General features: G+C 41.3%; 1 protein-coding gene across 1 annotated transcript in view; it reads right to left on the reverse strand.

The window, feature by feature from the left end:
* ATRN (attractin) overlaps positions 1-26,425 on the reverse strand; it is a 159,176-nt gene that overhangs the window by 23,751 nt on the left and 109,000 nt on the right. Inside the window, exons 25-26 of the mRNA XM_059817858.1 lie at positions 20,508-20,569; positions 8,698-8,776 (exon numbers count right to left, since the gene is read on the reverse strand). Coding sequence (XP_059673841.1) covers positions 8,698-8,776; positions 20,508-20,569 — 141 coding nt within the window. The remainder of the gene's footprint in view (positions 1-8,697; positions 8,777-20,507; positions 20,570-26,425) is intronic.

A 26,425-nucleotide genomic window follows, 5' to 3' on the forward strand; every position in this document is an offset into this window, starting at 1 on the left:
AACGGGGTTTTTTCCCCAGGAAATTTGTAGATCTAATCCTTCAAGGTATTTCTGAAATTCAGATCTTTCTGGACCCATAGCTGGTTGTTTTTAGAAGTACAGCTACTCTGAGCATCCTCAGGAGATAACATTTTGGTTTTAGAGGAACTTTTGCTGAAGATATTTCGACAGAGCAAGCTACGTGTTCCTTTACTTTGATGAGACAAGTACAATTAAAGGTCACCCTTTAAGGATTCCTATTACAACCTTCGAGGCTGCAATGAATTTGGGATGGTGCTCCAAGGCTACGACCAACCTCCTGCTGAATTGGGTCTCTGCCACTGTATTTCTGTACCACCATGGAAAAATCAAACCCTACTCTCTTATGAACAAGCAAAATCACCAGCTGTGTTCTCCATGCTGTCCACAGCCAGCTTTAAAAACCAGGATACTCTGAAATCAGCTGTGTGTTCTGAACCACTACTCTGTCTGTATTGCAAAGATAAACTGGTCCAACAGGCCAAAACCCAGAGACCTCACAAACAAGAGTGAGTCTAAAGAAAGTAACAGCTCCAGTGTCATGGAAAGAGAAGAAAGATAAAGATAAGGAGACAAACAACCAGAGCACAAATCAGTTTAAGACATCTAGGAAAAAAAATATTTTGGGGCAGAACAGAATATTTGGGATTTTCCTGTATCAAGCCAAAGTGAGCAGCTCTACCACCCAGAGTGCTGAAGATTCTCCAACGCGGAGTCAGCCACCCTGGTCATCCCCTCCTGCCCGAGGCTAAGCAGAGGCTGGTAGAGAAACAGAACAAAGTTGTCATCTTCTTCCTGACCAGTCTTTTAAATAGCATCAGTTCTGCGAAGTTATTATAGTGTGTCAGTCCTCTTACGTGTTCCCTCCAAGGCGTATAAAACACACAATCTAATCAAACACCTAAAGGTCTCGCTGCATATACCGAGCAAAGGGCAACAAAATTCTCCCAGCAAAGCTTATTAGCTCTGACTTGGCCACTTGCTAACTGAACTCACAACAATTTTATTGAGGTCAGAGGATGGAGAGCACTCCTACCCTTCCAAAACATACTGGGTAGAATGGTTGCACTGGTAGACAGGCATTTTGAGCTTATTCCTGCACATTCTGGTTTGCTCTGAGGGCTTCATTTTAATTCAGAAGGCGGCTCATCCCATTTGTGCACAAATACGTATTTGTGTATGCACATAAACTATCAACTACCTATTTCCAGGCGTGACTGACTTAGAAAGTTAGTCTGGAACTCGTCCCAGAGCTCTCCTGTAATGACATCTGCCAAAACTGCAGCTCAGAGGTTGCTGACAGCCAGGCTGGGAAGGGGACACCACCCTCCTGGGGTTCCCAAGGGCCTTTGGAGAAGGTGTCCTTCCCGGTGGCAGTGGCAGCAAGACGGAGGTGCGTGTCTGTGTGGCCAGCATTGACGGGTGCTCAGGCATCACTGCGCAGTACTTTGAAGTAAGAGATATATCCTGGTGTGGGAACCTTCGCTTTACATTACAGTTACTTGGTGACCTTGGGGGAAAGGGGAGAAGTCAATGGAGTTACCTACTCCAAAATAAAAAGGGGCATCAGCAAAGAAATAAACATAAGATATAAAGAAAAGATATAAGATATAAATATTGCACAAAGATGAGCCACATTGTCTCAGAAATAAGTTATTTAAAGCATTTAGCTACAATTACATTAACTACCATGTAAGTCAACAAACAAACAATTTTCTCTGACACTTCCATCATCACCGAAAATTAAGTTTTTAAGCCCCTAGAGCAGTGCACATATTAATGCTAGCTAATTAGTTTTGTAACTGACTTTGCAGGCTATGTTGAAAGAGGGAGGAGGAGAGAATTAATGTTCAAATGCTTCTCAACAGGCATTTCCACACTTCAAAACTACGACAAAGCAGAAAGCAAAGCTGCTGGGAAGTTGCCTCATGCTGAAATGACAGAAGATATTTAATTCAGGGCTGATTAAGATAAGTAAGTTGTTCATCATAATCATGCCTAGTAGGAGGGCACAGAAAACCTGACCTTTAATAAGAAGAATAAGATATCATTTCTTTTTGAAAGACCAGAAGTATATAGTCCATGCAGACTAAAATATATACCAATACCAGATAATTACACAATAGCAGAGCGCACCTTTGACTGACTAGAGCTCTTCCAGCATAATTGCACAACGCTGCTTCTCTCCCTGATTTTTCCAAATAAATTCCAAACTAAATTAGATGCCTGTACCACTGATTCCTATCATCAGAGAGAGACCTAGGAGTCTGAAATGACAACAGCTTCAACATACATACAGTTGCGGGTTTTTTTTAAACGAGGCTAAACTCTCCTAGAGCTAGACTTGATAGTTTAGCAATACCGGCCAACAGTTCTTTTTTTGGGTTATATTAAAACCAACTTAATTCTCTAGCGGCAACACCACTAAAGGCTATGTGAGAAGAGCTCAGCTGGATGCCAACGCTGCGCATGTGACTGCCAACCTGATGTGACGGTGTCCTGTGTGGACATATTAAAGCTACAAATGGTCAGCTGTAACTGGCCATCTGCAAGTTCAACCAGAGATGAGCTCAATTAGGCACAGAAGTGACAGTAGCATGTTCAAACAAAAATGGACCATCAATTTCCCCCTGAGTTAGAATCTCTCGTCAATGTTAATATTTTGGGATGTTTTTCCTCTTCAGGGCATCTCTTATTTCTGCTGTAATTTCCTTCAGTTGGTGACCAAAGCCACATAGATCACTGCAGAGAGCACGCAGCATTTGTATTTTGGAAAAAGCCTACAGGCACTATGAGTTGGTTCCCATTCATAGATTTTAAATTTAGGGGCAGTGAAAAAAGTTACGATTATTTGGTCTGACCTCCTGCACAGTACAAGCCACCGAACTGCACCATGTGATTTCCACAAGCATGTGACTTGGATTGACCTAGAAAAGATCCTTCCAAAACCACTCCAATTCTGATCTGAGAGCCATGTGTCTAAAAAAAATATTGTTGGCATTGCTACTCTCGCCATTAAAAAGAAGAGAAAACCAAACCAGCTTTTGACTTTTTTACCCCCAGTTGCAGACACTGGGGGTTATGCCTTTGGCTGATCGTTTAGAAGACCCTCATCCCGTCGTGGATCTTCTATGATTCCTTTTCACGCACACTGACTCCCATCACCAAATCTCAGTACGTTCTTCCTTGGATAAAAGGAGTAATTTGTGATGCTTTAGTCCCTCGCTTATCTTCCAGATAGCAAATTAATCTTGCAGTGTTGTTCTGTACTATCTGCAACACCCAAGACATTGCTGAGACCCGAGTGGACGCAGTACTCCAATAACCGGTTACACACAATACTAACACTACGCTCTTGTTTTATGACTTTACTTATAAACACAGGAACTAGGAATTTAGGTACAGTTATTAATTCATCACAGCCACCATCATTTCAGTCTATTTTCCAGGGAACAAGTATTCTGGGAAGTAAACCCACCTTAACTGTTTAAAAAAATACAGGCACAGGCTTACACTTAACCCTGTAATGAGACAATGGACTGTGCGGACCACGTAAGCTAGACCTCCGTAGAAGTTATCTGCTTGTCTTGATTTCTCATTCCTCCAATTCATGTTTGCTCTACAAACTACACTAACAACAAGTTAATATTTTCTTCTCAGCTGACAGATGCTGCATAGCGCTGTCGGTGCTATCGAACGAGAAGGTCCACGTGCCAAACGACTGCTGGGAGCTTGGAGAATACAGCAGCAAATTTCAGCACCAGCACATCTTATTTCTTCCAAGCCCTCCAAAGCACCTGGGACTGCCCAAATCTAGGGACATTTGTAGCCTGACCTTTTAATGTTCCTGCATAAGGCTGATACCAGATCCTTCCAAAACACCACTGGAGACTCTAAACAGCGATCAAGATCCTGATTTACAGTTACAGTTCGAAAATAGTCCAATCCTGAATCCTTTTCTTTGACAAAGAATGCCCTAAATCACAGTCTAAGAGAGAAGATATGAGGAATGTATGAAATACTAACAGGTGAGAGCAGGAAGGGGAAGAAAACAAAGGCAGGGCAATAAATAATACACAGCACACATCCCTTGGAAAGTCTGTGCTGTAAAAATGAATACAGAAAACTGTCTGCCTAAATGGTATTCAGTGTTCATGGACATTACAACAGAGGATGCCAGTGAAAAAAGAAGTGCTGCTACATTTTAAATACACTTGGGAGGGAAAAAAGTTTCAGCAATGAGGTCAGGAAGGAGAAAGCTAATCCCTGCAGTAAATCAATACACAAACCCCATCCTGAATAAGTTGGGCAGCGCACAGAGTAAAAATGTTCAGTCCTGGATAGTCCTGGCAAGAAAGGAGGCAAAATATAGACAATTTTATGTATGTTAAGAGTGCAACTGAGCTCTAGACACCCAGATTTAGTTATCTCTGTATGTGCTTGGTGTTGATGCTCCCAACGCGTCCCAATGGGGCATGGAGAGCGATCCAGCTGACCCTCATGCAGACAGTTACATTGGGTCGGCCAAATCACTATCCACGCTCCATTTGCTGGAAATGTTAAGAGAAGCTACTTCTTGCTCAAAGCGGAGGAGAAGCAGCAGACTGAGGGTGAAGAGAATAGGATTTGGATGCTAAAATAAAACAATAGGACAGAAAATTCATGCCAGCAGATGGGCATATTGAATTTCTAATGCCACGCTCGTATTTGTGCATTATTCTCTATTACCACCTCGATACATTTAACGTGTCATTTTCTAGAGACAAGACAGAAAGGTTTCCTATCCCTATTTTCTAACGTCATTCACCTCATCCTAAGCCTCCTATAAAAGCTGCCTTGTTATTTCCATTTTCCCTCTTTAAGATGTCTGAAGATACTTAAACTTGGTGCTCACTGGAGAGGGAATAAACACACAATTTACAATCCCATCTCCTCCATGCCTGATATGACACAAATTGTTCCCATTTTTACTTCAGGTCAAGTTTTATACTCTGCAAGGCCTGAACTTTTGCTCAGGCCTCCAACCTCATTTTCCTACAACTATACATTTGATACGCCTTGTTTGCACACCCAAAAGACCCTTTAGCCTTAAGGCTGAGCAACATCAGCACTGACCAGCTGCTTGCACATGTCGAAGAGGATTAGCTGCAGAAACGAAAAATAAAGTAGCCGGGGAATCGTAGATATTTTACAAGATCCTGATGTAGATTCTGGATTTGTAGTACACTGCCTTCTCGGGAAGGAGTAACGCAAATTCAGTTTCAACCAAAGGATGACGCTCTGTTGCATTAACTTGATACACCAAGCAAAGCTGTACAACTTCTCCCAGCACATTTTCCAAGCAATACTGTCTGAATAATTTTGACTACTAGACCTCTCAACACACTCCCTTTTCTGTCCTACACATATCTCAGCTTAAGCTTCAGCTATCTACTTTTCACTCTGCACTGCGATAAGAAGTTAGGCACTTGCAATGCTTATATCAGAAGCAGAAGGGATTGATAGCTGGGAATTACCTGCAGATTGCATTATATTTTACTTACTTATTTTTGGGTTAAGATTGGAGAACACGCGTAGAATTACTACGGCACAACCCATGGGAGACAGGCGACTGTAACTTGACTACTTCGAAAAAATATAGCCCAAACCAGAGAAATATCTTCCTCCAGGGCTGCAGCATGTATTAACTTAGAGTTTACAATATGCTGCCTGAATCGGGTGTCCTGCCACTGCTGCTTCATCACTTTTCCTTTCACCCTGCCTCTAAATTGTAATATGGTGGAAGGAGGTGGAAGGAGGTGGAAGGAGGTGGAAGGAGGTGGAAGGAGGTGGAAGGAGGTGGAAGGAGGTGGAAGGAGGTGGAAGGAGGTGGAAGGAGGTGGAAGGAGGTGGAAGGAGGTGGAAGGAGGTGGAAGGAGGTGGAAGGAGGTGGAAGGAGGTGGAAGGAGGTGGAAGGAGGTGGAAGGAGGTGGAAGGAGGTGGAAGGAGGTGGAAGGAGGTGGAAGGAGGTGGAAGGAGGTGGAAGGAGGTGGAAGGAGGTGGAAGGAGGTGGAAGGAGGTGGAAGGAGGTGGAAGGAGGTGGAAGGAGGTGGAAGGAGGTGGAAGGAGGTGGGCTCCATCAGTTGTGTCAGCAGTTTATAGAGGGAAAAAAAAAGTGATAAAACAAAGTCCGTTTTTCCCAGTCCAGCCTGCAAACTCTGTGACCCAAGACTCCTCTAAGGGTCACGGAGAAAACCAAAGAGAGCAGCCACTTCCAAAGGAGGGAAGAATGGCAAATCTAAAAATCACATACTCCAGAAACATCCTCAGAACAGAGGGTTAAATTTGTGTACACTTAAAACTTCCAGTGGAGCAAATTGCTTTTAATCGTTATTTTAACTACAAATGTTTAAAGAGAGCCTTGCTAGGATTTATTGAGAGTCTGTATAAAAAAAAAGCCCTGCAGGCTATAAAATCATCTTAGATAACACCAAAATGTCACAGAATTTTTGGGCAGACTTTTGGTTCTGGAGACAATCTTTATTAATCTCTAATAATGTCATGGCAAAGATTTAAACCAGTCTCCTCAAGTTTTACAAGTGTTTCTAACAAAAGAGGAATGGAATAGCAGAGATCTATGAACTACAAGATAGAGTCACTAGATGTGAAGAAGGAGCAAGACAAATAACAGCAAAAGACAGGAATCTGCCAGGAAAAGAACACACGGATGAACTGCCCGTCAAATAGCCACACATGTACACTGAATTTAGACTAAAACATGCCAATATGTTGCTAGTACTCCAGCTTTTTTCCTTAAAACATCCATCAGACTGAAAGCAACTTAATTTAGAGAGACATTTTTCATTTAGGCCACTGCTAAAATATTTTGACTGCGCTCCAAAGCACAGTATTTACTTCTCAGTCTATATTCCTTATACATTCCTAGATAACATTTAACCCCAGGAGCCAACAGGGACTGTTATGCTGACTCCAGCTTACTTGCTTGCCAAGAAAGCAAGAAGGAAAAAACCAGCCACCCTAGTAAAAATTTATCGACCTTCAGAGAATACCAAAAACCTCCAAGATTTAAATTATTTCAAAGATTAAGGGTTATCTGTTTGAAAGCCACTGATTATATTATGCATTTGAGTTCACTAGTAAGAGCAAAAACATCTGAAGCAGAAAGAGGAAGAACAGGAAAAGAGTTATCAGACATCATTCTGCTTTATTATAAGAAAGGAGATCCTCAGATTGAATAAATTTATACGATTCCCACTACTGCACTGGCAAGTACAACCAGATACAGATTTTGGAAGATATGCAAGAAATGGGCACTTGCACAGAATTTCAGCACTGTAAAAATTAATCCCCAGAATACTCTCGATCAACTACTACGTATGAATAAAACACCCTTGAATAGAAGTTTAACGGCTGGGTGCCTGCAGCTGCTAAGAGCTTCATCCCAGCAGGACAGTTGGGAGGAAAATCTGTGGGAATGGGCAGATTTCACCCTAAAGTCCAAAAGCAGGGGAGAAACACACCACACTCCTTAGGGAAAGATACCTGCTCTCGGGTGACGATGTACAGACACTTACATACAGAATGAGCGCATGGACTCACTTGAATAAAGTCTGGCTGCTCTCATTTTGCATATAAGGAACCAGATTGCACAAGACAAAGCTCCTAAAAATAATCCCAGGCGCAGCCCAGCCTAACCTCTGCTATATCGGTACATTATACAGGGCTCTGCCTTCCATGGTTTTAGTGCTTACTACAGCAAGCAAACCCTAGGACTGTGTGGTCGTCTGCCTTACAGCACACAGGACTTGCTTCTCTACTATGTATTTCTGAATTTATGCTTAAAAATTAGAAAGAAGGACACATTCTTTATGTTACTGAGTAATAACATATTGGCCATCCTATCTCGGTCACCCTGCGTGCATAGGGTGTAACATGAAATTAGCTTCAATTGAGAAGCAGAAGAAAAGGGTGGTGGAAAAAAAAATAAAATCACCAAATGCATCAGGGATAAACAAGGAAGAACCATATTTTGGGGGGTGTAAAGCACACATTTATTTACATGCTGCAAACAAGAAAAGGTTAGGAAGCTGCTATGGGCTATGGCTAGGTGAAGAAGAGAAAGCTCTGGCACTAAAAGTTGCCTTTTTCAATAGTACACTACAGCTTTCCAAATCGTGGGTGGCATCTCCCACCTTTCTCTAATGCTACTATGTTCCAGGGAATAAAAAAACCCCACAACCCCAAAACATTTAGATAACCTTTTAATTTGAAAATGGGGATTAGCCTTTTTTTTTTTTTAACAGATTAAAGTGGGAGCTAATATGGTTCAGAGCTTCAGCGCAGAAACTTGCTCTTTTGAAACAGATGTAAAGAATCTCCTAATTTGCGGTGGTTTTGTATTTATGCTGTCTAGAACCCAAGTTCGGGGAACGCAGGACATTCACCCCTATTTTTTTTGTGCTTCACAGAAACTGCAGCATCAGGATACTAAAATAGCATCATTTGTCACTGAAACTGTGATCAAAAGTACACTATTATAAATCCCCGAACAGAAGCATTTACAGATTAGTGGAGCTTATCCGTAAGTGAAGGTTAATGTTATGCATATGTGAATAAATACAAGAGAGAACAACTATAAAAAAGTCGTTTAAGAGATAGCATTCAATTTGTCATTTCAACCTCTCTCCGTCGTGATGCCCAGCAACTTTGTTTGATCTTCCAAACCACAGCTGCCACCAGGAGCAAAGACAGGAAACAACTGTAAAGGAAAAAAAAAAAAAAAAGAATATCTTATTGTCCTTGTTCATAACATAACGGCAGCTGAAAAACTCTAGCAAATCACAAAAACTAGGCTAAAAGTTCATCTAAAACTTAGAGGTACTTTGATGAAAGATAATACAGCGGTGCAAAGTGTTTTGCACAGCTCAGTGCTCACGACACCGGGTGAGGAACAATGTACATCTATATCCAGAGAAAACTGTGGTTCCAAAGTTACCTATTTGACCTCCTTACACGACATCCACCAATTTTCACCAGGAAATCAGAACAGGAAGGCCAAGAGATTTAATCAAATTGGAAAAGCCAGTATTGACTATCTTTGGCGATATTTAAAGTGAGAGGATAACCCAGAAAAGAAAAGCCTTGAAAGAAACAGAGAAAATGGATTATTTTTTCTTTTCCAAGTTACAAAAATAAGATAAAGTGTATAGCAGTTGGATTCTTTTTAACTGGCTGTTGCAGAACTATAGGCATTTCTTGATTTCCCCAAATCTATATTGCTTTTCTTAAATCTAAAGAGGAGAAAAGGATGAATAGATTTATCAACTTCTAGGGAAAATGCAAAGAGGCAGATTTAACAAAAAGCAGTTATAATAATAAAAGCTGGCTTTATTGACAGTTATGATCTTATCACACTGAATCCTTAATGAGCAATTTCAAGGCACACAAGCTTTCTAAGATTAAAATTTTCCCTTTTATACATCTGAACCCCAGTGAACGCCTCTCTTCTCAAGGACTGCACTGATGGTAAGAGAAAAGGTCTCCAAACCCCCTTCCCCACGCTCTAGAGTTTTTTTAAAGAGAGTGTTTAAAGGAAGATTAACCAGAATAGATGACTTACTTCCTAAAGTGCACTATTTATGCTGACCGCTGTGCTCTGTATGCTTGAACGGGGATTTCTGCTGAAGGGGGAACCGGCGTGCCCCTCTCCCTGCCTCTGGGCACGGCTTGGTTCTCGCCGTTCTGGGGCTCCCAACGGAGACCCACAGCCACGCAGAAAAGACGACGATGGGAGAAAGACCACGACTGCTCAATACTCCCGGCCTTCGAAAACAAACTCAGCTCTGCCTCTAAAACTGGACGCTTTTTGCGCACCCCCAAACCTCCCATTTCCAAACAACGCTACGGTTTCCACTGTGCTCTCCCACTCCACTCCTACAAATGTCCATGACCCTGATGACGACTTCTACTTGGACGGGAAGCCACTGTCGCACTGACCGAAAAAAGCCAGCTTATGATGATGGATGGCGCCTCATCCCACCAGTTCCCTCTCTTCGCAAATGCCGTGCCGTCTTGCCTTGCACGAGCTGAGAGGGGCCGCACGTTTTGTCCTTCAACCACTACTGCAGCGACTGGGAGACCTACTCTACAACGGCAAATTCTTTAGCAGAGAGTAATGCAAAGACTTGGAAATATTTATCATTAAAAAAAAGGATGGACAGCAGGAACCATTCCCTGAGATGCAGAAGGAGGAGAGCCTGTTCCTGATTACATATCACTATCCTAGCCTATACATTATGAAAGCTGCGTGTCATCGGGCACCGAACACTCAAGAGGCAGCCAGTAGGCAACGTGATTATATTTTTCAGGCTTAGAAATGCACAGAAGTATGTTTTACTATCATATAATATATGATATTAAAAAATTGGCACTTGCGTGACTTCAGCATTAAAACGTCTGCACGGCTTTAAAAGACTCCTACAGTGCCTATTTCTTTATAAATTTAAGCAGGATCATGGAGAGATTTGTTTAGCCTTTTTTTTATTTTAAGAGGTATGTATTCCAAATCACTTCCCCCACATTTTCTCTAAATATTAAAATCTGACATTATTTCACTGTAAAAGCCTGGCCATTTTTCTGCAAACACAGTTTAGACAAGCACTTATAATGGCTATTTTATTTTCCTTTTTGAGAGGTACTGGATTATTACTGACTTTCGCAGTAAAAAACAACGCGCCCCCATTAACTAGTAAAGCATATACATTAAATCTTTAATTGCTATTTTGGTAAAGAAGCTAACATGCATTATTGATGATTGAGGATTTCATACCTTCAGCTTTCCCTTTCTTTTCCGAAGCTCCCTGCCGCTGTATTAAGTGAGAGCGGACTATCGCTACCACCTGGAAACAGTATTTCTCTCCTGGACAAGGTCACGTTTGGACTAGATGGATTTTCACTTATGCCACACTTGAACAGCCACAAGTGAATGATGGACTAGCAAAATTTTTGAGTGTCCACATTTGTCTTGGGACTCCCGTTAGCTCCCCATGGCATGAATGCCACCACGCTTACACAATGGCTTGGGTAAGCTTTTTTTCTTCTTTTAAGCTCCCTTTTTCTCAGTTTTTATAAGATGCAATGTTTGCTTTATCCCTGAGGCCCAAAGAGGGCAGTGCTCCCTGAAGAGCAAAAATCCAAAATGTATCCATGCAAAACCAGCACAGCTAAGACCATGAGCTAAATCTTTGGTCTGCTTTGTTTTCAGTAACGTTTTAACATCAACGTACAAATGGAGGGTGGAAATAAACCAAAAATCACTAAATCTTCAAGGCAGCGGGGAAAACCATTCCTGGCTCCACATTTAATTTGACCATGAAAACAACGATATTCAAAACATCTGCAACGGTCCGCAGGACAGGCTGCCAAAGCGCAATGCCTGCCAGGCGATTGCGTTCACGTTGTGACCCCAGTGACAAGTTTCATCTCAGGACAAAGCACTTTAGATGCAGCTTACGGGCAACGGCTACTGCCATGGCTTATCCGAGCCTACCTCCTCGATACCCCTTTATCTGGGGAAAGGAGATGGAAGTCCAAAGGGCAGGGGAAAAGGGCCTGATGCTTCATCAATCTCTAGCACCTCTGTGTTATAAAGACTCGTTTCAGAGAGATTTACCTTCAGGAGGAGTTTCTTGGGAGGTCAAGCATACAGATGAAGCTGCTCTGTGCCGTGCACAACCAGCAAAGTGAATGAGATCTCCACCTTTCTGTAGGTGATCCTTACAGGAGACCCTTACAAGATGTATGTGCTCCATTCACATGTATCTATCAGACAGCAGCAGGAACATACACACCGAATTGAAGATACATGTCAAAACATGCTGAACTCCTATGAGGATGGTTCCTTTTTAGGAAAAACGTGACCTCAGTGAGTTGTAAATGTCAGGTATGGACTTCTCATTTTTGGTTGATTTGAACACGGCGTGTCCCTACATACATATTTATTCCCTTGGAGAAGAAAGCTGGAGTGGCGAACTAAGAGGAACACCTTTGTTCTTATATAAACCCCGTTTCTGAAATCACAGAATCACTAAGGCTGGAAAAGACCTGTAAGATCATCAAGTCCAACCATCAACCCAACCCCACCATGCCCACTAAACCATGTCCCACAGTGCCACATCCACACGTTCCTTGAACACCTCCAGTGACGGTGACTCCATCACCTCCCTGGGCAGCTTCTTCCAGGGTCTCACCACTCTCTCAGTAAAGAAATTTTTCCTAATATCCAGCCTGAACCTCCCCTGGTGCAACTTGAGGCCATTTCCTCTTGTCCTATCACTTGTCACTTGGGAGAAGAGACCAACACCCACCTCACCACAACCCCCTTTCAGGTAGTTGTAGAGAGCGATAAGGTCTCCCCTCAGCCTCCTCTTCTGCAGACTGAACAACCCCAGCTCCCTCAGTCGCTCCTCGTCAGACTTGTGCTCCAGACCCCTCACCAGCTCCGTCGCCCTTCTCTGGACACGCTCCAGCACCTCAATGTCCTTCTTGTAGTGAGGGGCCCAAAACTGAACACAGGATTCGAGGTGCGGCCTCACCAGCGCCGAGTACAGGGGCACGATGCAACATTGCACAAGATTGTAAGTGCCAGAGTCTTTCATGGGTTTCTCTTTCCTGCCTCACTTCTGGCACCACAGCCAAGACTTTCTGAAGAAAGCACAGAGAGGAATTAACAATTAAAGACTAATAAAAATTCCCTCTAAAACGCTCACCACAGTACCCTGTATTTCAAAGCAACAGCACCATACATCTTTGTACCGTCACAAGGAGGCAGCAAATACCCACAAAAGCTATAAAGCCACTAAGGAAATGTATTTTCCCCCTTGCGCTACCTCCCCTCGGCAGCACTCGGGGAGGAATAAAAGGCAGCGCCTGCTTGCTGGGCTGCAGTCCATCACCTGCTGGAGGAGCCTCGGGGGTAGAGTGAAGTCAAGATCTATCTGCTGGGTTTACTCAGCCTAAACCATCCCGAAATAAGTTAAAAAGACCTGTCTTCATGTCAGCAGCTTTAAAGAAGCTTTTTTCCCCTACCTTCTCCTGGAAAGCAACTGTGTAAATATGGAAACAGCGGAAAGAAAGAGCTGCGTGGAACGACAGCCGTGTTGGAAAATGATTCGGAGTGAATGCCTATGGTTGGCAGATTCCTAGTCAAATGCCGTGCTCTGCCCTGCTTTCTCCTGAACAGCCCCAGCACTCGCTCTGCCAGCTACGAATACCCACCCATTTCCAAATGTCTTTAAAAATAAACCTTAGCTGCAGGACTTGCTTTACCTTCTCCTTCTGTTTCTTTCTCCTCCAAACATAATAGCCTACCAAGAACTGCCTCCATCCCTGAAATCCACTGCTCATTCAAGTCCTCTCTCTACACCTCCTCCCATCTCAAACAACATTTTTGTATTGTTTCTCCTCATCTGTCTCTCTGAAAAGAAGGTAAAGGGGACAGAAATGTTCTTGGGCTCTTAACATCCCAGTATAATCCGTATGCAGTCCTGCAAATGTCACGTACAGGCAAAGCAGCACATCCAATAGCTGTACCTGAACCATCAGCTGTTGGATTTCTGTTTTCCTAAGGCCAGTAATGAGTCCGGTTCGAGAGCAGTTCAATTTTTCCAATAGAAAAAGAGGAAACAAGACAACTCAGATGTGAAACCAGACTGGAAGGAAAAAGAGCCATCCAGAGACATCTCACATTCCTGGAGAGTTTTTCATCCTGTCGAAATTTGAACATGACTCCTCATTTGGGTCAGGTTCTACCAAATGCAGCTTTCGTTGGCCTATACAAGTTATAAAAGTTTATGCTTATGCAGCATAAATATCACAATACAGGGAGAAGTTACATTTACATTTTATGGACAATATTCTATTTGATAAATAACTTAATTAAGTAATTCTTAATTATTTATTAGACTATTTGAGTACAATAAGTGAGCAACATGGTTATAAGTAATCCTCTCTCAGTTGGCCTCAACGCATGCATTAATCATTAGTTGATAAGCCTCCATCGCTCTTTATTCCACAGGGTATTCCCACCCTGACACAAAAATCCGAACTTAAACACCCTGTCTGGTTTTATTCTGTACTCTAAGCTTCTTTTCATACCAGAGAAGATACTCTCTCCACTCCAGGTATCCTTAAAGCTTTTCAAACAAGTACACTTTCATTTTTAAATGACTGGAAAACTTCATCAGCACTTTGATACGATGCATTCTCACGAGGAAAGAAGAAAATCCATCTGGCATATTAGGGCCCAACTATTAAACTCTCCTACAATGTTTATCAACATCAGAATTGCTAGTAAAAAATGGCAGTTTTAAATGCCAAAATATACTGCAGCTTCAATACTAATATGCTTTAACATATATAGGTCACTTAATAATTTCGGAAAGCACTGCAATGATTACTAGAAACACATCCCAAATTATTTTGATGAATTGGAAGCTATTTAAGTGCTATTTAAAAGTAAATTTTAATATGCTGGAGAGTTACAGGACACATTTTTAAGCACTCAATGCATTAAACCTCGAAATAATTGGAACAAGTACATAATGCAGAAGGAGCGCACATGGTTTGCACAGTTGGCCTTTGCCAAACAGCTATCTGCAGCCAACAAATCCGAGCTACAGATTAACGACCTTATCTTTCTGCTGAAGATGGCACCAAGGTTTAAGAAGCCACAACCAATCCTATTTGAGGCAGGTGATACTATTTTTCTTTTGTGTCTGTTTTAAAAATCTACTTAATTGGCTAGCACAACCAATCTGATGCCCTGGAAAATGGTGGCAGCTTCCATAAACACAAGATCAGTCTAACTAGAGGTTTGAAGTCCTTTGGGAAAGCAGGTATTAATACATTTGTCTGTTTGTTTTGGGTTGTTTGGTTTTGTTTTACTTTTTAGGGTTCAGATTTGCAAGTCCTTCTATGCTATCACAAAGGGCGTAGCATCAAATAAAGGGAAAAATTAATCTTGCAGGTCCAGAAGGTGGAGCTCCAAGTAAATACACCAAAAATCATGGGACACACAATGAAACTGAAATTCAAATCAGTGTTATTTTGACCTGTGTTTTGAAGGTTTTTCCCTGATACTATTTTCAGGCATGAGAACAAGCTACTCGGAAGGCAGGGATGTCCAAGCAGGCTGTAGCTGCGAGTGGGACTGGGGACGAAGCATGGCATTGGCCCTGTAGACTCCTTCCATTCTCAGTTCTCCTCTCGCATAGTCTCTGCACTAACCTGGTCATCTTGTCAACTCATGAGAAATACCCAAATGAATTCCAGCCAGCGGTCTGTGGAGAGCTATGTGGCTCACCCTAAAGTGGACACCTACGTCTGGTAACTGAACTGCTCTTCGGTGTCCATCACCTGCACTGACTAGAAGAGGAGCTTTGAGACAACACACACAGAAACCCAAATTAAGGTGTCAAAGCAATAAATGAAATTCCACTCAATAAAGGTTTAAAAACCCGAAGTGCTTATATCATACCCTAAACCACTACGCCGTCACAGGAGACTTTAGAGGCCAAAAGCATAAATGGGAACAGATAATGAAGGGACTAATTAATGGAGGAAAGACCAAATGGCCTCACTGCTCTCCTCTGCCTGTGACCATTGTGGAGGACAAATTAAGAGTGATGAGGAAAACACGGAAAGAAGTCATGGGTGCTGAACTGTTAAACATCTTCATCCTGTTAGAAATAATGTGAAGATATTCCCAAGCTCTTCCTTTTCTTCGGGGGGGGGGGGGGGGGGGGGGGGGGGCCGGGGGGGGGGAGGGGGGGGGGAATGATTCAGACTGTATTTTAGGTACATATTTAGTAATGTCATTTCTGCTGCAGTAAGAAATTATTTAATAAGCAAAAAGAGTAAATAAACTATCTGCAGCACAACTCCAGATTTGAATTATTGCAACAGGCCATTCCCACTTACTGAAAACACTGGGCAAATGTTTACAGCCAGGAAAAACAATATACACCGCATTAAACCATCCGCCTGACTGTTGTATGGGGACAAACACTGCTCCCTCTAAAGTTTTTCTGAGGAACACATCCAGTTATTTGCACCAAAGTAAAATTACACTATTTGATATTCAGGCCTTAGTAGAGGCTCACGAGGTTTCATGTGCCACCGTGAAAACACAAAACTGGCAAGTTTTGTTCCATTTGTGATATATACCCATTTCTCTAATAATCCTTGCAAGACTATGATGGGACTAGAGAGATTCAGTGTTGAACACCCCTAGAAGGACATTTCAAGGGCAGATATGAAAGATGAGACATACAGCAACCAAGAAATGGGGTGCACTGTGAACGGGAGGGCACAGAACAGAAATGCAGTAGAAGACATCAGAGGCCTATGGTAAATCAACATAACAAAGTCCAGGATGGGATCATAGAAGAGAATCACAGAATGGTTTGGGTTGGAAGGGACCTTTAAAGGTCATCTAGTCCAACCCCCTGCAATGAGCAGGGACATCTTCAACCAGATCAGGTTGCTCAGAGCCCCGTCCAACCTGACCTTGAATGTTTCCAGGGATGGGGCATCTACCACCTCTCTGGGCAACCTGGGCCAGTGTGTCACCACCCTCAGCGTAAAACATTTCTTCCCTCTGTCTAGTCTGAATCTCCCTTCTTTTAGTTTAAAACCATTACCCCTTGTCCTATCGCACCAGGCCCTGCTAAAAAGTCTGTCCCCATCTCTCTTACAGGTGCTCTTCAAGTATTGAAAGGCCACAATAAGGTCTCCCTGGACCCTTCTCCGGGCTGAAGGCGATTAACAAAACCTCAGAGAAAAATCAATTATATCAGTTATACCCATTCACACTCTCACACCCACAAATGCCAAATCTATTGGCGAGCTGGTCTGGCCAACATCACTTGCATCTCACACAGAAGACAAGGGATGCTGGCTGTAAGGTCCTCGCCACATCTCCTGGCTTCTTTCCTGGAGACAGCAAACCTGCTTTATAGGGTTTATAGGGTTTTTTTATACCCTGTAGGGCTCAACAGCTTCTTTGGCAGGACCCTTTGGCTTCAGTTTTGTTCACTTCACACTTCTGACCTTTTAGGCAAGTCTGTTGGTCAATACCTCCATCTCCTTATTTTGAGTTTCTTAGGGCTGATGAGTTGCAGGGTTACCAGCATGATCCTCGACTATTTTACAGCCAGCTGTGTTAGAATACAAGCTATGCTTTCAACTCTTGTTCTGCTGTTTCTTGTAGTGCTTACACATCCTTATTTCTATCAATCCGTTCTTATTAACCCTCTTATAAATCTCAACAGAACAGGCCAATAAAGCAGAGGAGTACAGAAGAAATACAGACACACTTTTTTTTTTTAATAAAAGGAAGAAAGAGGATCATTGGTGAGCGATATGAGTTTAGAAGGCCAAATATTCAAAATAATAAATATTTTCACATCTCCCATATGCCAAAGTCCACTGGTGAGAAATACATATTATAGATAAGTATGTTGGCATACATAGATTTTTTTGGATGACAAGGAAGCACAGATCCTAATAAAAATGTTTACTAGAGACTGTGAAAATAGCTCAAACTATCTGCTGAAATACAACAGCAAGATTTGTAAATTAAAGAGCTAAATTATGAAAAGCAGAGGAGGAAACAGAAAAAACAGAGTTTGCTTGCAATTCATTTAGCTTTGCAAAGGTTAACAACGGTTAGAACATCATTTCTCCTGCGGCTCCAATGAGCCCTTAACTTCACCGTTCTACCCAACCTTTATCCACTGACATTTTCTTCGCTTAAAATAAAACGTTAATGTGTTGCAAAATAAAATAATGGTAACATACAGCCACACACTTGACTTCATGCTGAACACTGACTCCTGAAGGAGCTCCAAGCATGTAACAGCACCTCTACATGTGAGGCACAACCCTCTCACCCACAGCGGCCCAGCTCTTAAACGAAATGGAAATCAAATCCAACAGTCACATTTTGTCCTGCTCCACAGTGTCGGATGTTGTTTAAATGCGCGGCCAGGTTCCTGGCTTCTCTGTAACTTTGTGTGCCTCACAGAGAATCAGTCCAGCCAGCGATACTCCATAAATTAAGCAGCACTGGAGTTTGGCAAACCAGCTTGCACTCCAGAGCCCGCTGGAGGGACTTACTTGACCTAAATCATCACAAATGTCAGCAATGAAACCGAGAATCTAAACCCCCCTTTTCCCTGGATGGTTCCCCATGCAGCTCAACGCCCAGCTGCTTCTTCCAGTAGCACTGCAGAAGAGCATGGTTAGGATGGGGTTACAACAAAGTGGAAAGAGTAACTTCCAGAAGATGGAAATGTGCCACAACATCACCGGCACAGAAAGATTTCCAAAATTACCCGCAGAATGGCAAAATGAAGCAAGACCCTTGAACATGGTAACAGAAAGCCATTCTAAGCATCCCTTTTCCAGGACAAAGTCTGGTTTTCTGTCCATTACACTCCAAGAATTGAGCCGTACCTCAGTTTTTGACTTAGAGGTGGCCTGTATCTCAAAGGCAGTTTTACCAACTGTCTTCAGGCTTTGCAGAAAGCATTTTCATTGCCTTTACTTAGCGTGCAAATTTTCAGCCAACTCTATCTCATTAACGTCACAGGGGGCTATCAGATATTACTTATTTATGGTTTAACTTGGATTCAACTGTAATTATGAAATGCACCCTAGAGCATTAAAAATGCAAGCGTTTCAATAGTTTCCCCTACAAACAGCAGAGATGAATCATTCTGTTCTAATATGCTGGTTATTTAGCCAGTTATAGTGACTGTAAAATAAAATACTGGGAGAGGAACTTCGCAGTAGTTACAGTTAAAGAATCGAAGAATTTTTAATGTATTGTAAATACTTGGTTGGAAAACACCAATAAACTGTCTTCTCCCAAATACACATGTTCTTACTCCTCTGGCATGTTAGGATGTTAAATAATATTGCAACATTACTTCTCAAGGAGATCCATGTGATAGCAGCGAGGGAGGGAAGGAAAATCACTGTTGACTATTTTCAATCTGCCTAACTTTCGGACACATATTTTCAGGTGCATGTGCTCACTGAGATATATAATGCGCATTATCTTCTGCTTCAAACTGTGATTCTCTTCCAATAACGGAACTGGAGGAATCACTCATATTGAAGAGTTTCAAACTCCCATGTGCAGGTGGATCTGGGTCTGTAAAGAACTAGTGGGTAGTTTTTAAAGAGCGGATTGATCTTACGTCATTAAAAAGGAACCAACTCCTTCCCTGTTCGTTCCCCTTATAAGTAATTACCCTGCCACAAAGAGTCTTAGGGAAGACCTTGACTGCGATGGATTCAGCAGAACAAATGCTTAAGTCTGATCCAGGAGTAAACACTTACTCCATATCAAGGGAAGCAAGGTGGCGGTTGAAGCCTGGTGTTCACCCGGGACTGTACTAAAGCGCACTCCACTCTCTAACAGCTACATAATAAAAAAAAATAAATTGATGTAAACCACTTGTCTGAAGGACCCACCTGAAGCTCCTTGCTTTAGATTCTATGCTAAATTTAATTAAAGCAAGATGTTATTCCCACTGCTCATTTTAGAACAGGCATAATATTGCCTACTTTAAAACAGGTTGTAAGATCTGGAGTACTGTTTACTCCATGTATATCCCTCCTGAGGGAGTTCTCCTTATTGATCAAGTATTGGTTTAGATTTGTGGAGTATTAACAGTTCCTAAAATAGAGACTAACACATTAGATTTTGAAACTTAAAGAGATGGCTTGCTATGCCTCCGGAGACATTCAACCTCTTTGTTAGGGCTTTACTTTTTTGGACGATGGAAGAAGAAACAAGTACTGAAATCACTTCTGTTGGTTCCAACTCCTAGGGAATCATCAGTTTGCTTCACACTAAGAAATGAACTTTACCAAGCAGTTCACGAAGGACAGAAGGGTATTTGGCTTCAATTGTGTTGCAACGTATGTTTCTATTTAACTTGACGCATTTTCAGAGTTCAGTTTAAAATCAAAAGGTGCTACCTAAAGAGTTTGAAATTAGTCCACGCTTAACTCTTCGCAAAATCATTTCCTTAACTTATGCTTTGTGTCTGACGATGTTTGAATATCTGCAATGTAAGTCATCCATGATTTGTATGATGCAGTAACTCAGATGTCGTCTTCTATACCATTTTAAAAATAACTTCTCCATTTCAAAAAGCCTCCCACACCCCCAACCTCCCTTTCCCTGCATGCACAGGACAAGACGCATTTGCAAAGATGGGCAGACGATTTTCTTAATATATTTCCTAATTAAATACTTTAAACATAGTAGGGATTTCCATTTTCTAGGCTGTGATGTAAGCGGGGTGTTTAAGTAAAAAACCCCAAACAACAAAACACCATACACTCAACTGAGAAACAAAACCCAAAGATCTTCCCCAGAGCAGAAACATTTAGCTGTCTTAAATGAAAAGTACCTGAAAAATGTCACAAAGAACTGTACCAGGTCCATAAAGTTGCTGTGTTGTGAGAATGCAATCTGCAAAAGAAAAGCAAATGCTTTCTATTATTTACTGAGCGGTAAATTCATATTTAAGATGCATTGTTGCGGGGATCAAAAAATTACAATGAAATACATCTTTACTTAAGTCAATTAACATTTTTGAACACTGTTTTGAAAGAGCACTGAAATATTCTAAGGGAAAAGAAAACAAGCTATAACTTCACATTATTTTGAAATCATATATCCAAAAAATGAACCTAAACAAGTAACATCTCTCTCTCCCAGCAATGTTCAAGGAATAGTCTTCAGTGCACAGTAACTACCTTGGAGAAAAAAACAGCTCAAAAAATTAGAACGCAGAAAGCTTTTGAAGAGCTAAAGTACAGCATTTTTAATTATCGTACACACAGCAACCCCAAAGTACAACGTTAAAAAGCTCAAAACCGCACGCTCCTATTCAAACAATATTCTTACACCAAAATCTCCTTGAATAAGTAACTTACACCAAGAGCAGCAAAAAGGCATGAAACACAGAAGATAATAGATATTGTAAAAACCGCTATAGCATTCATCTTAACTCACTTCCCTGCAATCCTCTCAAACTGCACAGAAAAGTGAAAAACAAGCGAATATTTTGGACAAAAAACAGAGGGAAGAAGCGAACAGGAAATTGGGAGGTGGTTACAGGCAAAAGGAAAGATTAGGGAGCCTGGTTAAAACTAACAAAGCAGAGGGGAGGCAAGCCAACAGAAAGGCAACTTCTGCAATATTAGGAATCAGGAGCTCTTTCCAGGTACCTCCTATTTCCTCTGACTATCAATCTCAGCACCACAACAGGATATTAACTCTTTCATGAAGTAACTGAATTTATTTCCAAACTAAACTGAAATCTGCGCTTAACAAAAGCTTTAAATGGTTATTACATTCACTTAAGGCGTATCTTTTTTTTCTTAAAAAACTGCGTGTTACAGTATCGTGAGCATAAATACAAATCTCTCCTCCCAGTAATAGTCAAATTCCCAAAATTAAGAATATATGCAAAATGAATTATGGCTTGGATTTCTGTTGCTCCAGAACACCTTCTATTATCATATTTGCTCTAAATACCCATTGTAACGTAGTATAGAAGCCGACCAAAGTTTTCATATTGAAAATATATTATTGAAAAGCTCTTAAGTTGAAAAGCTCCTTTACGGTGCGTAACTTCTGTTTCGCTGGAAAGCTAACTCGAAACCTGCAGACCAGATGCTTGTGACCTCAGTATTACTGCCTACAAAACACAAGAAAATACATAGTTTCTTGCTGATTTTTTCCGTATAAAGTGCTTCCCAATAGCCTTCTGATGAGAAAAAGAGAGTGAGTATGATTTCACTTTTTATTTTAAAACTCAGTGCATGGTAACTGAGGTGGGTTTATATTTGCATAACTATTCTGGCAGTTCTTTAAGGCAAAGAATTTTCTTACTACAATATCACATCCCAAAATGCAAACATGTAATATATCCAGTCTATAGAAATACGGTCTGAGAATAACCATGATGCTGACAGACTATAAAAGATGCATTTCAACACAAAGACCTTATTAGGTCTCAACAGCTTATACTGAAAAATCCTTTCATAGAAAAAGAAAATTAAAAGCACAAAGAAATCATCCATGGGCCAGTCCTCTGCAGACGATCATTAGGACCAGTTTCTGTGATGGAAACCAAAGCTTGCTCCAATTAGAAGAAGAAACAAGTATCTGCTAATTTTAAAAAAAGACAGACTCTATGAAAAATTAATGAGACTCCGAACTCATCTCTAAACTGTTACCGGAGAAGGGCTTTGCATTTTTTGGTAATACAAGTGTAGGAAAGAAATAGAACAGCAGGAAAGTTTGGTTTGTTTCACACAGAAGCACTATAAATGCTTTACCGGGGTGGTTATGGTTGGACTTGATGATCTTACAGGTCTTTTCCAACCCTAGTGATCCTGCGGTTCTTTTGCCTACCTGTCAGAGCTCTTCTCTTGCAAAGACCAACTGAGGATCTGTACCTCATACACGGATTAAAGGAAAAAAAGCCTAGGTTGGTTTCTGCAATTCACTTCTCACAAGCTGAAAACACTTTATGCTATTAAACCTGACCAATCTGTGTCACAGGCAATTTAGTATCATAGCTGTTAATGGTTTGCTTACTTAGAGCTTAATTTCCCCTAATATAATCTGTTCCTAGGACTTAATTAATTCATTTACACAGAAAGTTTGCTTAGAAATAGCTGTTAAAAGTAGATCGTTCATTCTGAATATAGGAAAAATACGGCACAAATTTCTTAGCGGTACAGATTTTTAACTAAATTTAAATGACAGAAGAAAATTCATTTATCCAGTCTCAAAAACCTAATTTTGTACCAAAGGAAGCAGCAGCGTAACTGCAGGAAAACATGGTGCATCTTGCGCTGGGGATTGGGAGATCCTCCTCCAGGTAGGGAACAGAACTTTGGTTCAGCTACAGAATCAAATTGCCACTTTAATAACAAACGTGTCCTTCAAAGATGTTTTATACTACGTTCTTAGGAATAATGCAGTATCCTTAAGTAGTTAAGATTAAAATAGATCAGAAAATTAATTACGTTAATTCCAGAGAATATTATAAAGCTTGTGTTTATCTGATCTGAAAAGGTACCTGAAAAAGCGTACCAGACTACCACGCTTTTTCTAATGCCACATCAGTTGAAGTATCAAAAAAATCTGGCTGCTTTCCAGGCGAATAAAAGCAGCTGGCTATATGGACTGATAAAAATGTGTAATCAAGAGCTTTACTTCCTTTATCATTTGATTAGCATAAAATATTAAGCCAAGAAGAAAATTTGGCTACCTCTAACTACCCAACAACATCTAAAAAGTGCAACGGATTTGAACTCAGTACACACGCATTTCAAAGGACTTAACGGCAAAGTACTCAGCCACAAAATATTTTGCGTAAAGTAAAAGCAATGTGAACCCAATTGACATTTCAGTAACAGTTGGTATTTCAAACTCAAAATATTTCTGGAGTTAAACTACAGCCTGTGACAATATAAATTTTGACAAACAAATTGGGATGATTACAGACCAGGAATTGGTTTGCGTTAGTACCCCAGTTTGTGCTCCAAGAGAGAAGAAACTTGAGAATAATTTCAAGAGAATAATTTTGCACAAAAATGGGTCCAGCTGACTCTTAGTCAACTTCTCACTTTGAAACGAGTTCACCTTAAGCTGGCAAGTGCAACCATATCTGAAGTTATTTAAGCCTCCATTCTTTGATTTACAAGTGCTTTGAACTCATTAAAAAGTACTTGAATTTCACATACCGATAAGAAAAATTACTATCACCAAACCAATGAGAAATTCTGTAGAAATATTTTTTTCCATTAAATATAGTAAAAACCAAATTTGAGTAACTCCTCTCACGTAGCTGTAATAAACAGATTTGCAGCTAAATCATCACAACATAACTCTTCCACTTGTGCTGGACGTTACTGTTATTTTAGAGAAACAGAAGCCAAACTATTAGCCACAGTGGAGATGGGCCAAATCTCTCTCCAAACTCAAACAATTTCTAATATTATACATAATATTAGTACTCCTAATCGAAACTTGTTAACTGAAGAACTGCATGTATGAAGAACTCAAGGATGGCATTTTCATAACAGAATTTGGAGCATTTTGGGTATCTAAATGCTTGAGAAAACATGAACAAACACAGGAAACATTGTTTCTACAAATCTTCTTTCCCTGCTAGCAATTCAGGATTATTTACATGCCATATTTTTGTATATACGTGTGTATTTGTATATGTATATACTATTGCATAAAGTGACTCAATTCACATCAGTGCTGCCTTCCTTTTCAACCCTACTTCATAGTAGAGATGAGAAAAAGTGAAATTGGAAAAGATATTTTGTACAGGACACACTCCTAGAATAGAATTGTAAAGGAGAGAAAAATAAAAAGTCTAATTAACTTCTGAAACCGGAGAAGTACAACAGAGAAGGCACAACGTGAAGCAGGCTACTGGAGTTTGGTGCTCGCTGTGAATTCAGAAGATATCAAACGGGTCCCTACTGCTAGATCCATTAACCTCGCCTAGCAGGTGGGAGAACGCTACAGCACTCGTGTTTTGAAAGTCTACGGGACCACACAGCACTGAAAACCATGGAAATTCAGAGACTTCAGGCTGCTTTGCTTTCTATTTAAATATAGTCCCAGCGCCAAAGTTAATGAACAAAAAAGCAGCACGCAAGACCGAAAGGCCAGGAGCTCCACAGGCTTCCAAAGAGATAAAGCCAACAGCCAAACAAGCTGCCGATGACGTTTATATACATCTTCTTCTGTTTCTTCCTCAGCACCTCCGCTTTCTCTTCTCCTTTTTATGGTTAGAGGCAAGGATTCAATCTGACCTTGGAGAATACAGACAACAGTAACAGGATGCCATGGCCTGAATACTGAGTGCCTGCGCTTCTGTCAAAGGACCTGCTGAAAAACAAATGGTTTTTAAGTATTCTCAAGCGATGCCAAAGTCATCAAAACATTTTGCCCTCTGTGATAGCGATGGGGGGAAAGAGTGCTCTTCTGCTCAAGAGAAACATCATTCCCAGTTGCAGTTCTCCTTTAAACACAAATACAATGTGCCCTAGTGCAACACATGGCAGAAAACGCATATTGCTCTTGGTGCAACAGGGGCAGCGAGCCAACTCCAACAGCTTCGGTGGTGAGGTTTTGGAAAAAAAACGAGCCAATTTAACAATCCAGCTCCACCACGTAAAAGGTGGTTCCAGCTCTGCCACATGTGAACATCTTTAGAGAGCCAAAGCAAGTTGTTAAGCCAGTAGAGAGCTAACAGTAGGAATGTAGGGCTTTTTGCTGGTATTTTTAAGCTGAACCAGCTCACTGAGGGATGAGGCAAACTCAGCAGCAACCCAAGGGAGGAGAAGGGCAAGACGACCCTTTTTGAGCAGGTGGCTCACAAATCATCTTGGCAGTGTTAGCTTCCCGGACAACTTTTCACAAGAAAGCATCTGTTTACTTCTGCAAATGAGATTTATGGGATTCAGACACAGATTAAGACATCTAAATACAGGAATACAGAGGTATGCGCCTATCGTCCCTTTACACTCAATGGAAACGTCATCTGTGATTCAGTTGGCCAATCTAGGTGTCCATTACAGGATTACCTGAACAGTTCCAGATCTAAGTCTCCATCTATAATGGGACCTTAAATACATAAGGCACAGGAAGACATCTATTTGTAGATCCCTACATTTAGATATTTAAATTTCCTCAGTGTGTCCTTGCCCTTGGTTTCATGGATGGACTAGAAGCTCCATTCATTGCCTAGGTAGGGGTAACCTCTTGCCACTCATCTGACCCTACGATGTCTCACCTGGCCTCCAGCTGCTGCTCCAGAAGGGCATGGGCCGCTGACAGGTCCTATGTCCTATCTGCCATCCTCTTGGCACTCCGTGCCCATGTTTAGGCATTGCGTATCACACCACACTGCTGGGCTACACAGAGCTCTTTGTGGTAAGGCACACAGACATTGGACCAGATGTTGAGCAACAAAAAGGAAGTGGCTACTGATCAAATCTGCTTTCAGCATCAAGAAGCACAGAGAGACTGGGAACTGGGTCAGCACACCCCAGTGTTAAAAGCTGAGATGCTTCAACGAAAATGATGGAAGAAGAACTTCACTGAACAGAAGAAGAAACTCAAAGCCAAGATTTGAGCTTACAAGAACCACTTTGCCTCTCTCTTGCAAAACTCTTTGATGTGGCGGTAAGCTTAAAAGTAGACCTTAATTTTTTTAAGTCTGATCCAGAGTGGCAAAACATAGGAAAAGCTCATGCTATAAGCCTGATAAGCAGGTTAAACAGC

This window comes from Gavia stellata, chromosome 5, assembly GCF_030936135.1.
Source record: "Gavia stellata isolate bGavSte3 chromosome 5, bGavSte3.hap2, whole genome shotgun sequence".
In the NCBI taxonomy this organism is placed as follows: Eukaryota; Metazoa; Chordata; class Aves; order Gaviiformes; family Gaviidae; genus Gavia; species Gavia stellata.